This window comes from Schistocerca serialis, chromosome 2, assembly GCF_023864345.2.
Source record: "Schistocerca serialis cubense isolate TAMUIC-IGC-003099 chromosome 2, iqSchSeri2.2, whole genome shotgun sequence".
Lineage (NCBI taxonomy): Eukaryota > Metazoa > Arthropoda > Insecta > Orthoptera > Acrididae > Schistocerca > Schistocerca serialis.
This window is the reverse complement of record NC_064639.1, coordinates 413,603,554-413,620,786: the sequence shown is the minus strand read 5'-3', so window position 1 is coordinate 413,620,786 and position 17,233 is coordinate 413,603,554. Positions and strand designations below refer to the sequence as shown.

Here is a 17,233-nt window from a genome sequence, read left to right as displayed (position 1 = left end):
CTTTAGCATTGGAGGGCAGCGTGGAGGGCAAAAATCGTAGAGGGAGACCAAGAGATGAATACACTAAGCAGATTCAGAATGATGTAGGCTGCAGTAAGTACTGGCAGATGAAGAAGCTTGCACAGGATAGAGTAGCATGGAGAGCTGCATCAAACCAGTCTCAGGACTGAAGACCACAACAACAACAACAATAGATCGGATACCAACTGACTTTAACATTATAGCGCGTTTTAAGTGCAGAAATGCTTCAAACTCTGTCTGTCTGGAGCTCAATCATCCATAAAACCACACGTTTATTCTAAACCGTCTGTTACATCGTCAAAAGATTCTCATATCTACTTTATACCAACAAGGGGCACTACCTTGTTGACATAAGCGCAAGTAGAAATATCTTGTGCCCTTGGATGGGTACTGTGAGTAAGATTGGTTCAGAACACAGAACGCTACATCTGGGATAAGCTTCGAAGGTGGATTTTACTATGTGTTAGGTCTACATCTACATCTACATCTACATTTATACTCCGCAAGCCACCCAACGGTGTGTGGCGGAGGGCACTTTACGTGCCACTGTCATTACCTCCCTTTCCTGTTCCAGTCGCGTATGGTTCGCGGGAAGAACGACTGTCTGAAAGCCTCCGTGCGCGCTCTAATCTCTCTAATTTTACATTCGTGATCTCCTCGGGAGGTATAAGTAGGGGGAAGCAATATATTCGATACCTCATCCAGAAACGCACCCTCTCGAAACCTGGCGAGCAAGCTACACCGCGATGCAGAGCGCCTCTCTTGCAGAGTCTGCCACTTGAGTTTATTAAACAGCTGTGTCCACTAGCTGGATGATGCAGCTGAGACAGAACTTTGGAAGCACGCTGCCATGTCATTGGTCAGTTCTGAAATTACAGGAAAGCTGCAAAAATTAACAAAATTGATTGCATTATCAACTGTGATACTCATTATAGTACATTGTCCCACAATGACATTGTCTTTTCCATCCCATCTGTCCACTGGAATAGTAGGGCAACAGGGGTATCAGCACACACTGCGGGATGCCTACATCAGGGAAAGTACGGGTATACATTAGGTGCAAACCGCGTCACTTTTTTATTCTGACTGGGCTTGGAAACTCTGACTGGCTTACACTATATTTGTTGCCAGAGTCAGGGATATTATGGCTTTTATTTTTTATTTTCCTCTCTTTTCAAAGCATACTGGTGTCTTAGTGTAGACAGGAAAATGAGAGCATTTACATATCTAGAAGTTAATTACATATTTTGAAACCCGCCGCCACTTTCCACAGATGGACCAATTACTATTTTGTACAGATCGAGGAACACACATACATATTACACTGACAGTTAAACCCTGCAAGGAGGGATCAACAGATCATGAATGGAATGAAGTGTGACATGGTAGCAACCGTTCAGTGTTCCTGTACATGTGTCTATCGTTACATCACCGCAACGAAGCTTAAAACCACCCAATGTCCTAATTACAGATCACATAACTAAATACCGTCGACCATGGACCATATTCTGCCACCTTTGATCTCGTGGCCCCCCAGACAAAGCATCAAGAGTTGGCGCTCTGTAGATCAGGGAATTCCAGACTCGCTTCCTGTCTCTGCCTTGCTCAAGAGGAAACTCCCTGTTTGTGTGAACCAACGTCCCAAAACATGCAGACGGACATTTTCATCTCTCCTCAGAATACAATGTTCCTATTGGCTAACCCTGCAGACAAAGGGTAAGCTGATACAATTTCGGTATCAAAAATAGAGTGAAATAATCCATTTGCACTATCTATAAAATTAATCGTTTAAAAATTTACAAGAGTCAAATAGATTGCTTACAACACTCACCCCCACCTTACAATGATCCTTCTTTGTATTAAACATATTTTCAGCTTCTAGTATCACACACAAACATTATGCAAATCAAGTAATGAAAGTCCCAACCAAATAGATCATAACACTATATATATCAGATGTTTTATATGCACCAATATTTGAAAGCACAAACACCTTCCTCCACGACAATATATCCACTAAACACATCTGGTGAAAAAAATTCTACTGATCACACAAACTTGCATTCACGAGTCACGCTCCGTCTGCTGACTACAGTGTAGCCCCAATTAGCACCGGCCAGGAGAAAGACCCACACCTGTGCAGGCCATGCCTGTCCATACGGAATGCATGCATGCTGGCAATACAACTATCAGAAACAATAAATTGATCAAACGGGAATTTGGCGTTGTGATTGAGTTTTTAAAAGTACACTACATTCAGGAGGAGGAAAGACTGCTCCATGATAGGATAGAGACAACAGCAAATATGACTACGAGACAGAGTCCACTGAGATGTATTGAGAAGCACTAAGCACGACACACTTAAACCGTGATCCAGTCCGTAGTAAAAAGTTGTCATGGCTACATGTCAGAGATCACTATCAATGGGGAATTTGGCATTGTAACTATTTTTTAAAGCACTATAGAATTCCTAACTTGGTTCTCTCCAATACATTTGAAAGAAGGAAGGGTCTACTGCGTGATAGGATAGAGACAACAGCAAATACTACTGCAACACAGAGTTCACTGCAATGTACTGAGAAGCACTAAAAACGACATACTTAATCCATGATCCAGTCCGCAGCAGTAGCTGTCGGAGATCGGTCAAACACTTGCACATCCCACGTGCTGATGTCCCAATGTCCACACGAAGCAAGCTTCTGGCGCCAACACTCACAGGTCGCTGCGGTCACAGCCGCAGTTTTGGAGGTGTATGTATGCCAGAGTGTACCACACCCAGCCAAGGAGGGCATTCAAAGTTGGTTGGAGTGTTAGGAATTCGGATGTTATCAATATGTCCAGCACAAACACACGCCCATATCGAATCTTCTCTCATGCAACTCATACGTCCGCTTCTGCTCGCCAAACCCTCGTGTCCGCCCTTGCAGCCAGCTGTGAAACAAATAGCTGCATCTTGGACGCAAACAGTAGTTCTAAACAATTCCACCACTACATAAAGCCACCTGTTTAAAAAATGTACTTTGCCCAATCCGAGGTAGCGATGTTGTTGACCATACACCTCGAATTTCTCGCGTGAAATGTAGTATTCTCTATTTTATACGAGCTATTTTCGAAGACAGAAAAAAATCGAGGCATACACGCGTTCTCAAATCGCTAAAGTATCATTACTCTTTGTGAAAATCCTGTAACAGTATGGCATGGGCTACATTTCCTCTTAAGTGTTTTCTCATCAGGTAGGAAAAAAATATTTTATTTTCTGTTGTGTTCATGCATCAAAGGACTAGAATATTTAATTTATTTTTTTGCTCGTGATGGAATGCTAAGATCTACCTCTATCAGAGGACACCTCACTTTCGAATTCCCTTAAAGTAACAAAATGCCTCGCCACATACGAAGTCTCTTAAAACACAGAGAAGTCTTAAAAATCAGGTTTATACTACATATCACTTTATGAATTCGATGATGCATCTGATTTTATTACGATGGTCGTCTCTCCCTATGTAGGTGAGAGATTGAAATATCGCTAAAAGATATCGCCACAACGATAAAAACGCCTGTTTACTGTTCCATGTCAAGAATCGTATCTGCTGTACCCTAGCCATCGTTTCCAGCCGCCTGGCGGCACATCATTGATATCAAATTGATATACTAATTAATTAAATTTATTATGAGAGTCACTTTGCATGACCAGTAACTTTTATTTTTCAGCAGTCGGATTACATTCACCACGTAGCTCAAATGGGAATCCCTGGGGGGAAGACGATGTTCTCCACGAGGAACTCTGTTGAGAGCCGACATGTGAAACTAACCACAGAAGGATTCTGCCGCCGGAGCATACAATTCGCGTGTGGACTGTGCTATTAAAAACGCAATCACGACGGCTATGTTACTGTCATAGGGTCTCGGCTCTACAGGGACACACATGAGTCACTCATAGTGTTACGCTTTCTGGTAGAAACGCTGTCTGTGATTTGGAATGAAGTCTATCCATTCAACGACGTACTTGCGTTAGATCTTAATGTGATGTAATTAATGATTACAGCCACTGGTGAATCATATTCGTGTCACACTCATATCTCGAAACTAGTGACCTTTTTTGCTACAGCAAAACGTCAGTGCAGTCTTTTAGACAGTCCCTCTGCGTCTTATAACTGTTCCTCAGTCTCTGGCCTGCCCTCCTTGAAGCTTTGTGCTTGTGATCATTCCAATTTAAGTTGGAACTGAACAGAAGTCGGAAAGCGCTATATCTACCACTTTCTGCAATCCGTGGAGAAACAGGGTGGGCTGAGTTAATGAGACAGGACTGTGTTTTGACCACTCGGTAGAAATGGTAACATGTTGTCATAGCTCTGCAAACCGTGAATAACGTGAAAGGCCAGCGCCAAACGAAGTTCTCTCCTGCAGTACGAGATAGTAGAAAAGACAGTAGGAACAGTTACAGTGTCGTCTCTTACCGGGAAGATTAGGAAGACCAAACATCATACAGGAACTGGAAGATGGATGAGGATTTTGCTACCGCATTGCAATGCGTCTCCAAACTACATACAGGTGCTGCAGTCTGACAGTCTGAAGGAGATCTCCGCCCCTCAGGGTGCAATCAAGTCTGTCGCTCAAACATTCGCTCTATCATTGTTATTTTGTACTATCCAACAGAGATAAACTACGAACTATAATCAGTCTGCTTACTTCATCCGATAGAGAACTTGATAACATATTAATGCGTCCCTCTCTTCAGATGTGTCTAAAACAAAATACCATCTGTGTGTTGGCATCGAGTGTATGTGGCGATCCTATCAGATATACAGGTACTGGTTCACTGGAGCAGGTGGACTGTGATCGAAGTCACTTCCACAGACCAGTGTAAAGTTTCATCACCTGTACTGTAGGAGGACAATATCCCACAGACCATCAGTCGCAAGAGAGGGTCCCTGTGTTGTTTGCTACACTGCTTTTTTCTGCTGTAACACGTCCAAGCAGTGTATAACTACAGCTACATACACTGCCATCATTTTGTTTTTCCACCGCGACTTCAAGGCCTGTGTCATGCGCTGAACCAATACTAACACATTTCGACATTTCGATCTGTTGGCTCTCGCAGAAAACTGGACATCACACAGTGTAAATTATACTATTGCTGGGACACAGGATGATTTAGATAAAAGACAGGGCGGTCTCTCTCATTGACAAAAAATGCGGAAGATATCATGACATATGGAAACTTGAAGAGTTTCCAAACAGCTGTCCTGGGGTAATTGATGACCTCTACTTTTAAAGTTATCTTTCACAGTGAGGTGGGAATGGATGACTGGGTGTCCCATTTTGATTGATCCCCCATATTTTAGTCATGTATGCAGTCACTGTTTTAGTGCAGGTAATCCCCAGAGGGTGTTGCCCCTCCACCAAGACTCTCTCTTCATCTCAAACAAGTGATGTCAGTCAATCATTAGGTGGTAATCAACAGTATACCAGTGGACGGATGGGATGGAAAAGACACCTTTGAGGTACTGTAATAAGCATCACAGTTGATAGTGCGATCAAATTTAGCAATTTTGCTAGCTTTTTTGCGCAATTTCAATGACAAACAATGACATGGCAGCGTGCTTCCCAGTTTCTGTATCATCGCTAAACCAAATCCCCACTGCTTTGCGTGTACAATTGCGAATGTAGATAGATGCCTGTTCAGTACATTCATATATAGCAAAGTGTACCAGATAGCATCCTATACTGCTCCACATATTTCCAGCACTTTGATAATAGTATGTAATTTAAGATTACGACTGCCCATCTTTCCCTAAATGGATGGGAGTCGCATGGCATTCTCGCATTTTTGAGATAAAGTTACAAATTGAAAGCTCTCCCTGCACTGTGTTTGACCAACCCTTCCTGCAACACTGTCACAGATTTAATCTGCAGCTGGCCAGAAGTAGATCGCTACATTCCACGTCTCATGAAGGAACAGAGTGAGCCAAGTCCGCAACTGCTGTTCCACACCAGTCTTACTCATGGCACCCATTCAACTGCACAAGATTTCTCCAGATGTGGCATGTGGTGTATTGTAGATATGAAAATATAGTTATCATATAGCAGGCGGTTTAGAAGAAGAAACCTGTGGTTTTTATGCACAATGGAGTTCCAGATGGATGCAGTTTGAAGCATTTTACGTGCGCTATTAATTCTAAAGTATTGTTGTAGTACCAAGAAGATATTGGTAAGACATAAACACACACATTCCTAAGGATAAATAGTTTTGTTCTTAAAACATGCTATAATGATAGAGCAGTGCAGCTTCCAACCTATTAGTCGTGAGGAATGCTATGCTGTTGTTAATATTCCGACGTAAGAAATATATTCCCAGCACATGACGTACTTTCCCTGCAAGTGTCTCTAAGATCAGCTCCGACGACAAACTGTAAAGTGATAAAACTACTACCTTCCACGCCAAAAAAATCGATTCTTTGTAACAGAAACAATAGACAGGTTTCCAGACGTGTATGATGCCTGCTGTTTACGAAGCTCAAGCCCGAGCGTGGTTAGGAAATTATGATATGCTCACAACAGCCCTGTAAAATGATAGTCGACATCCAAAAATGCGTACGAAGACACAGTGACATCTTACGAGGAAGTAAATGTCACTATCGGTAGCCAGAGGAGGTGTAACACTCTTACTACAGTTTACGCTGCCCCTGGCAATCTTTCTCCTGTACACAGAAGTCACAGCCTGATGTTACACTGTATTGCTCATATGCAGGATAATATTGCCACTTTACCTTGATGCCACTTCTCTAGATCCCTCGTCTGTCCACAATTAAGGTGCATACATGTAGCATCAGACTACTCTCCTCCTCCAGAGCACACAGTTTTATCGATTTTTCTCAGTGCCCTTTTCATTGTATTTGTCTCCAATTTTATGTATTCACAGCCAATTTCCGTGATTTTACCAAGTTTTCACGATTTTACATCTTTCATGGTATTTCCCTCAATTTTTACATATTTCAAATCAATTTTTCGTGATTACATAAGGTTTTCCTTGAGTTTCGCCGATTTTATATAATTTTCGGCATTGTTCCATAGTTTTCCATATGTATATCGTCATATTGCTCACATACCCCTGTGCTGTTTGATTTTATATGAGAATATTCGTGCACCTTATACATCAACCTACTAAAAAATTCTAAGACTTGCCATCTCCCCAATGATCCACTTGCATGCATTCGGTCGCTTCATACCTATACGAAACCGAAGATTCGATTTACATACAAGATGGGCAGAAAAATGGACTACTTCACATACATCTTCATTCGTCTAGAGGAGGGTACTGGAACCGGGTTTCCTCCTATGAACATGTTTCATCACACATGAGTTGGAAATTTTCTGATGACTGGTTTGGAGAGGTTTGCTGTTAATGATCTCAGATAGTGCTCTAAGTCATACATAGAACATACATGATTGGATTGCAGGTTATACCACAAAACTTATACACCCCGAGAGAACAATGGAAAAAATTGTTAAATGCCTGCAGCAACATATCTCTCTCTTCCTCTCAATTGATCACTCCATCTACATTTTATAGTCCTTTAATGCGGATCATGTCACTTCAGAGGCAGATTGCTCTCTTTTCTGGGAAAGCTTCAAAGACAGCTGTCAACCTGCATGTATCACTATTACCTCAACAGACATACAGTAGAATGTTGTTTAAAAAAAAACATACAGCAACTGTTTGTTAGCTGAACCACGAGGTTGTTATTGATGGAGAGTACAGAGAAGCACATTGTAAATATTGTTTGTTAGGGTTTAAAATACCCAAACAGTCCTGCAAAGGGTTAAATATGCGATCCAATCTTTAGTTGTATATTGCAGGCCCACAGCTGCTGGTAATACGACGCTCTTTAACTAAGGACACTTATAAAAATCTATAAGGTGGTTGCCAATAACTTTGGGGTCCCACCTGGGCTTGTGATCCGACATATATCTACATCTACATCTACATCCATACTCCGCAAGCCACCTGACGGTGTGTGGCGGAGGGTACCTTGAGTACCTCTATCGGTTCTCCCTTCTATTCCAGTCTTGTATTGTTCGTGGAAAGAAGGATTGTCGGTATGCCTCTATGTGGGCTCTAATCTCTCTGATTTTATCCTCATGGTCTCTTCGCGAGATATACGTGGGAGGGAGCTATATAGTGCTTGACTCTTCGGTGAAGATATGTTCTCGTAACTTCAACAAAAGCCCGCACCGAGCGACTGAGCGTCTCTACTGCAGAGTGTTCCACTGGAGTTTATTTATCATCTCCGTAACGCTTTCACGATTACTAAATGATCCTGTAACGAAGCGCGCTGCTCTCTGTTGGATCTTCTCTATCTCTTCTATCAACCCTATCTGGTACGGATCCCACACTGCTGAGCAGTATTCAAGCAGCGGGCGAACAAGCGTACTGTAACCTACTTCCTTTGTTTTCGGATTGCATTTCTTTAGGATTCTTCCAATGAATCTCGGTCTGTCATCTGATTTACCGACGATCAACTTTATATGATCATTCCATTTTAAATCGCTCCTAATGCGTACTCCCAGATAATTTATGGCATTAACTGCTTCCAGTTGCTGACCTGCTATATTGTAGCTAAATGATAAGGGATCTTTCTTTCTATGTATTCGCAGCACATTACACTTGTCTACATTGAGATTCAATTGCCATTCCCTGCACCATGCGTCAATTCGCTGCAGATCCTCTTGCATTTCAGTACAATTTTCCATTGTTACAACCTCTCGATATACCACAGCATCATCCGCAAAAAGCCTCAGTGAACTTCCGATGTCATCCACAAGGTCATTTATGTATATTGTGAATAGCAACGGTCCTACGACACTCCCCGGCGGCACACCTGAAATCATTCTTACTTCGGAAGACTTCTCTCCATTGAGAATGACATGCTGCATTCTGTTATCTAGGAACTCTTCAATCCAATCACACAATTGGTCTGATAGTCCATATGCTCTTACTTTGTTCATTAAACGACTGTGGGGAACTGTATCGAACACCTTGCGGAAGTCAAGAAACACGGCATCTACCTGTGAACCCGTGTCTATGGCCCTCTGAGTCTCGTGGACGAATAGCGCGAGCTGGGTTTCACACGACCGTCTTTTTCGAAACCCATGCTGATTCCTACAGAGTAGATTTCTAGTCTCCAGAAACGTCATTATACTCGAACATAATACGTGTTCCAAAATTCTACAACTGATCGACGTTAGAGATATAGGTCTATAGTTCTGCACATCTGTTCGACGATCCTTCTTGACAACGGGGATGACCTGTGTCCTTTTCCAATCCTTTGGAATGCTACGCTCTTCTAGAGACTTACGGTACACCGCTGCAAGAAGGGGGGCAAGTTCCTTCGCGTACTCTGTGTACAATCGAACTGGTATCCCATCAGGTCCAGCGGCCTTTCCTCTTTTGAGCGATTTTAATTGTTTCTCTATCCCTCTGTCGTCTATTTCGATATCTACCATTTTGTCATCTGTGCGACAATCTAGAGAAGGAACTACAGTGCAGTCTTCCTCTGTGAAACAGCTTTGGAAAAAGTCATTTAGTATTTCGGCCTTTAGTCTGTCATCCTCTGTTTCAGTACCATTTTGGTCACAGAGTGTCTGGACATTTTGGTTTGAACCACCTACCGCTTTGACATAAGACCAAAATTTCTTAGGATTTTCTGCCAAGTCAGTACATAGAACTTTACTTTCGAATTCATTGAACGACTCTCGCATAGCCCTCCTCACACTACATTTCGCTTCGCGTAATTTTTGATTGTCTGCAAGGCTTTGGCGACGTTTATGTTTGCTGTGAGGTTCCCTTTGCTTCCGCAGCAGTTTTCTAACACGGTTGTTGTACCACGGTGGCTCTTTTCCATCTCTTACGATCTTGCTCCTACCCTCATGAACCATGGACCTTGCCGTTGGTGGGGAGGCTTGCGTGCCTCAGCGATACAGATGGCCGTACCGTAGGTGTAACCACAACGGAGGGGTATCTGTTGAGAGGCCAGACAAACGTGTGGTTGCTGAAGAGGGGCAGCAGCCTTTTCAGTAGTTGCAGGGGCAACAGTCTGGATGATTGACTGATCTGGCCTTGTAATACTAACCAAAACAGCCATGCTGTGCTGGTACTGTGAACGACTGAAAGCAAGGGGAAACTGTAGCTGTAAATTTTCCCGAGGGCATGCAGCTTTACTGTATGGTTAAATGATGATGGCGTCCTCTTGGGTAAAATATTCCGGAGGTAGAATAGTCCCCCATTCGGATCTCCGGGCGGGGACTACTCAAGAGGACGTCGTTATCAGGAGAAAGAAGACTGGCGTTCTACGGATCGGAGCGTGGAATGTCAGATCCCTTAATCGGGCAGGTAGGTTAGAAAATTTAAAAAGGGAAATGGATAGGTTAAAGTTAGATATAGTGGGAATTAGTGAAGTTCGGTGGCAGGAGGAACACGACTTTTGGTCAGGTGAATACAGGGTTATAAATACAAAATCAAATAGGGGTAATGCAGGAGTAGGTTTAATAATGAATAAAAAATAGGAGTGCGGGTAAGCTACTACAAACAGCATAGTGAACACATTATTGTGGCCAAGATAGACACGATGCCCAGCCTACTACAGTAGTACAAGTTTATATGCCAACTGGGTCTGCAGATGATGGAGAAATTGATGAAATGTATGATGAGATAAAAGAAATTATTCAGATAGTGAAGGGAGACGAAAATTTAATAGTCATGGGTGACTGGAGTTCAAGAGTAGGAAAAGGGAGAGAAGGAAACATAGTGGGTGAATATGGATTGGGGGAGAGAAATGAAAGAGGAAGCCGCCTGATAGAATTTTGCACAGAGCGTAACTTAATCATAGCTAACACTTGGTTCAAGAATCATAAAAGAGGGTAGTATACACAGAAGGATCCTGGAGATACTAGAAGGTATGAGATAGATTATATAATGGTAAGACAGAGATTTAGGAACCAGGTTTTAAATTGTAAGACATTTCCAGGCGCAGATGTGGACTCTGACCACAATCTATTGGTTATGAACTGTAGATTAAAACTGAAGAAACTGCAAAAAGGTGGGAATTTAAGGAGATGGGACCTGGATAAACTGAAAGAACCAGAGGTTGTAGAGAGTTTCAGCGAGAGCATAAGGGAACAATTGTCACAAATTAGGGAAAGAAATAAAGTAGAAGAAGAATGGGTAGCTCTGAGGGATGAAGTAGTGAAGGCGGCAGAGGATCAAGTAGGTAAAAAGACAAGGACTAGTAGAAATCCTTGGGAAACAGAAGATATATTGAATTTAATTGATGAAAGGAGAAAATATAAAAATGCAGTAAATGAAGCAGGCAAAAAGGAATACAACCGTCTCAAAAATGAGATTGACAGGAAGTGCAAAATGGCTAAGAAGGGATGGCTAGAGGACAAATGTAAGGATGTAGAGGCTTATCTCACTAGGGGTAAGATAGATATTGCCTAGAGCAACATTAAAGAGACCTTTGGAGAAAAGAGAGCCACTTGTATGAATATCAAGAGCTCAGATGGAAACCCAGTTCTAAGCAAAGAAGGGAAAGCAGGAAGGTGGCAGGAGTATATAGAGGGTCTATACAAGGGCGATGTACTTGAGGACAATATTATGGAAATTGAAGAGGATGTAGATGAAGATGAAATGGGAAATATGATACCGCGTGAAGAGTTTGACAGAGCACTGAAAGACCTAAGTCGAAACAAGGCCCTGGGAGGTGACAACATTCCATTGGAACTACTGACGGCCTTGGGAGAGCCAGTCCTGACAAAACTCTACCACCTGGTGAGAAAGATGTATGAGACCGGTGAAATACCCTCAGACTTCAAGAAGAATATAATAATTCCAATCCGAAAGAAAGCAGGTGTTGACAGATGTGAAAACTACCGAACTATCAGTTTAATAAGTCACAGCTGCAAAATACTAACGCAAATTCTTTAGAGACGAATTGAAAAACTGGTAGAAGCCGACCTTGGGGAAGATCAGTTTGGATTCCACAGAAATGTTGGAACACGTGAGGCAATACTGACTTTACGCCTTTTCTTAGAAAATAGATTAAGGAAAGGCAAACCTACGTTTCTAGCATTTGCAGACTTAGAGAAAGCTTTTGACCATGTTGACTGGAACACTCTCTTTCAAATTCTAAAGATGGCAGGGGCAAAATACAGGGAGCGAAAGGCTATTTACAATTTGTACAGAAACCAGATGGCAGTTATAAGAGTCGAGTGGCATGAAAGGGAAGCAGTGTTTTGGAAGCAAGTGAGACAGGGTTGTAGCCTCTCCCGATGTTATTCAATCTCTATATTGAGCAAGCAGTGAAGGAAACAAAAGAAAAATTCGGTGTAGGTATTAAAATCCATGGAGAAGAAATAAAAACATTGAGGTTCGCCGATGACATTGTAAGTCTGTCAGAGACAGGAAAGGACTTGGAAGAGCAATTGAACGGAATGGACAGTGTCTTGAAAGGAGGATATAAGATGAACATCAACAAAAGCAAAACGAGGATAATGGAATGTAGTCGAATTAAGTCGGGTGATGCTGAGGGAATTAGATTAGGAAATGAGACACTTGAAGTAGTAGGAAATGAGACACTTGAAGTAGTAAAGGAGTTTTGCTATTTGGGGAGCAAAATAACTGATGATGGTCGAAGTAGAGAGGATATAAAATGTAGACTGGCACTGGCAAGGAAAGCGTTTCTGAAGAAGAGAAATTTGTTAACATTGAGTATAGATTTAAGTATCAGGAAGTCGTTTCTGAAAGTATTTGTATGGAGTGTAGCCATGTATGGAAGTGAAATATGGACAATAAATAGTTTGGACAAGTAGAGAATAGAAGCTTTCGAAATGTGGTGCTACAGAAGAATGCTGAAGATTAGATGGGTAGATCACGTAACTAATGAGGAGGTATTGAATAGAATTGAGGAAAAGAGGAGTTTGTGGCACAACTTGACAAGAAGAAGGGATCGGTTGGTAGGACATGTTCTGAGGCATCAAGGGATCACAACTTTAGCATTGGAGGGCAGCGTGGAGGGCAAAAATCGTAGGGGGAGACCAAGAGATGAATACACTAAACAGATTCAGAAGGATGTAGATTGCAGTAAGTACTGGGAGATGAAGAAGCTTGCACAGGATAGAGTAGCATGGAGAGCTGCATCAAACCAGTCTTAGGACTGAAGACAACAACAACAACAACGATCTTGCTTGACACATACTCATCTAACGCATATTGTACGATAGTTTTGATCTTTGTCCGTTGATCCTCAACACTATCTGTACTTGAGACAGAACTTTTGTGTTGTGCCGTCAGGTACTCTGAAATCTGCTTTCTGTCACTTTAGCTAAACAGAAAAATCTTCCTACCTTTTTTAATATTTCTATTAATGGCTGAAATCATTGATGCAGTAACCGCTTTATTACTCTACATTCAGTGGTCAACCATGTGAAACATTCTATTCCAATCATCTTGTTGCTGCTGACATAAATAAATTACTGCATCTGTGGTTCCCAGTGCTTCCACGTCATCTTTTCCCTCTTGCTATTGCATACTCGTTCCCATGTACAAGAATTGTCCTCCACCAACCAGGAGACATGCAAATATTCCCTCAATTTCCCCACATTTCGGTGTATTTTCCTCAATTTACACGTATTTTCTGTCATTTTTCTTTATTTTATAGGTTTTATTTCGCTTCCGCCTATACTATCATGACATCACGTCTCCCCTACATTCTAAAATTGCTTATAAATGAAGTACATTACCAACACCTAGCGCAAAGACAACATTCTTTAACTAAATCAATATATTCGAAACACCACATTGAATCCCACAAATTGTTTAAATAAACAATATTCCATACTTTGTCTAAATTGTTTAAACAATATTCCATACACTGTAGTCGATTTCCCATCAAATGGCCATTCAGTTGAGGCTTTTTCCCACCAGTTTCCAAGTGTGAGAGGGAAGATGTGTGGGTTTCCCAGAGGAAGAGGAGTTAATTAATTGATCTATTTAATTAATTAGCCAACCAAATTGATATCAAAAGTGTGCTTGTATTGGCGAGAGGCATTCCCAGAGGAGGATAGGAGAGGGGGAGGAAGTGGATAAATGGGGGTTTCTTGGAAAACTACTAACCTGAAAAATAGGTTAAGGACCTATCAATCAAAAGGATGGATTATCCCCAGGGGGTCATAACACTCTTAGCAGAACAATAGATTGAAGATCTGTCAGTGAAAGGTGAACAATTGGTTTGCCTCTGAAGGTATACTTTCCCCTGATGTAGGCAACCTATAGTATGTGCAGATACCCCTGTTGCCCTACTACTCACTGGTACACTGTTGATTATCACGTAATGATTGAGTGACATCACTTGTTTGAGCTGGAGACACAGTTTGTGTGGGAGAAACACCTTCTAGGGATGGACAGCACCAAAAAATTGATCACTACAACGTGAGGAATCAATCGAAATGGAACACTGAGACATTTGTTAGCCTGGCACTGTGAAAGTTGAGCCAGCCTGTGTGGCTGAGCGGTTCTCGGTGCTTCAGTCTGGAATCGCGCGACCGCTAAGGTCGCAGGTTCGAATCTTGCCTCGGCTATGGATGTGTGTGATGTCCTTAGGTTAGTTAGGATTAAGTAGTTCTAAGTTCTAGGCTACTGATGGCCTCAACTATTAAGTCCCATAGTGCTCAGAGCCATTTGAACCACGTGTGAAAGTTGAGTTTAAATGTAGAGGTCATCAATCACCTTCAGATATCTGCTTAAAAACGGTCCACAATACCGCAAAACTCTTGGGGTTTCCATATTTTGTGATGTCCTTCACATTTTTGTCAATTTAAAACAATGCCTCTGTCTTTTATTTCAATAATACCTCATTTGTTGTGGAAGCAGCAGTATAATTTACATCACGGGATGTCCAGTCTTCTGAGATAGCCAATGGATCGAAAGATGTTAATGTCAGTTTAGAACCGGACAGAGATCTCAAAGTCATCGTGGAAAAACAAAATATAAGGTGGTGTACAATGCTGTAGTATACACTGCTTGGATGTGTTACTGTGGGGAAAACAATATATCAAACAACAACACCGGGACCATCTCTATTGTATTGACTGATAGTCTGCGAGATATGGTCCTCCTACAGTACAGGAAATGTAACTTTGGAATCACCACATGCAGTCAGTGTCAACACGCAGACAATATTTGCTTCTCGATATATCAGAAGGGAGAGATGAGGTAAAATCTTCTAGAGTTCTCTATTGGATGATGTTAGAATGAATGGAGAGACTTGATTCCAAATTGTAGACAACATATCTACCAGAAAGCAAACAATATAGATCTGAAAAAGCCAGAGTATTGGTCATAGAATTTTGTGCATTCCTTATTATCTCACTCTAGTGTTGCAGTTTTTTAAGAGATTTGTCACACAGCATGCCATCAACTGTAAGTGATCATTTTCAGTCAACCATCATGCTCTCTTGCCTATAATTCAGTGGATGTATCACACAACATCTGACATAGCAACAAGATAGATCGTGTTACAAATACTGTTTGTTAGAGTGAGAAATATCTAGCGACAGCATGAAGGAGTTCCAAATATTGGTTTAATACCACCTTCCTTAGCCAAGTCACTTTCTAAATTTATTGAGAAGGGTGATTTTATTACGAGCTTACACCACCAGCGACATGCACCCGCGCGTTTGGTCTGTTAATTCACACCCCAGCGATCACTGTCAATATTCATAGCGCAGTATTTGTGTCGAAGACCACTTCATTTGGAAGCAATACCATACCTCACTTTATAAAGCTTACATAGTTTTTAACATGGGTATCGTTAGTGCTACTAGTGTGCACCCATAGAAGCAAGACAGTTTTTTATGCAGGGTGATAGTAACACAGCAATTGTGATCATGGTTTTAGTACCTGGTAGCTTATAAGGCTATTACGTCTCTTTTCCTAACACACAGTGGTACCACTTGCAAGAAAAACAAATGAACCATGTGTATCTCACACGAATTGTCGCTGTATACTGTTTGGTATCACCAGCATTCAATCGTTGGCGAAGTATTATACATCATAGGGATGTGTGATAGATTCGCTGTGATCACCAGGAATATAAAGACAGCATCTTTCGGGATGTAAACTTACTGTGGTCAATGTTCCAACACGCGCAAAGAAAATTACTATGCCCTGTTGTAAGGAAGGTTTGAGATTAACGCGGAAAACTCCAATTAAAGCACATCGATAGCTGTTAGGGAAATCAAAGATTTTAAGTGGTTAATTATGTCCAGTCATAAGAATGGTACAGATTTTGACATTTCTAGAGCCACAGCCATCATGGAGAGGATATTTCCGATACTTCATTCATTGTCGAATGTCAATAAATTGAGACTGCAATCGTAATACTTAACTGTAATTAAACTGATAATGTGGCTGTTTTCCTAGGACGATTCTGCCTGGTGTGCAGCAGCACATGGTGGAGGCAGGTGGTGGCCGGAACGACCTGACAATTCCAGTTTACAGCGAGAGCCGTCATTGAGGCGTCCAAACTGTACGGGATGGGGTACAAGAATGCAGCTGACCTAACCGTGTCGCCGTCTAGGAGAGTGAATGTCGAACTAATACTCAGTATGTGTTGGGTAGCCTTCTTCATCACATGTAGTGTGAGTGTTCGTCTTGAAAATTTGATAAGGTTCAATATGGGCGAGTGTTTGCACTGGACAGATATTACCTCCCATGTAAATTGACTGCTTGACTGCTTGTGCTGGCATTCTACACATTTCCTGTGTTTATTTGGTTGAGAGAACATCGATTGTTACGTGTGTTGTGTGCATCTAGATCGTGAAAAACATGTGAAAGAGACATTTGCTGTTCTCTAGACATGAGAATCACATACGATTATAAAATTAAAACCTTAGTTGACTTTGTAAAGTACAAGGATGATTTGGAATCTGTTATATCATTAAAATCGGTATATGTTAAAAAAAAAAAAAAAAAACGAGTGGAACTACCAGTTTCCTCTATTTCCTTGTTTTCACGTCAAGATCTTCGCAGACGAGGTAAGCTTCAAATTACTTAGTACTTTGCAGTACACCCCACATAACGGCCTCGCTAAAGTTTCAGGTTTCTAGAGAATTACTTTCCACTCATTTATCTTCAGAATTATAATGTACAAGCGAC

At 41.6% G+C, this 17,233-nt stretch overlaps 1 protein-coding gene across 1 annotated transcript in view; it reads left to right on the top strand.

Annotated features, from left to right (window-relative positions):
- Positions 1-16,677, top strand: part of LOC126457256 (uncharacterized) — a 114,898-nt gene extending 98,221 nt beyond the window's left edge. The window contains exon 5 of the mRNA XM_050093418.1: positions 16,499-16,677. Within this exon, the coding sequence (XP_049949375.1) occupies positions 16,499-16,500 (2 nt within the window). The 3' untranslated portion in view covers positions 16,501-16,677. The remainder of the gene's footprint in view (positions 1-16,498) is intronic.
- Positions 16,678-17,233: the final 556 nt, after the last annotated feature.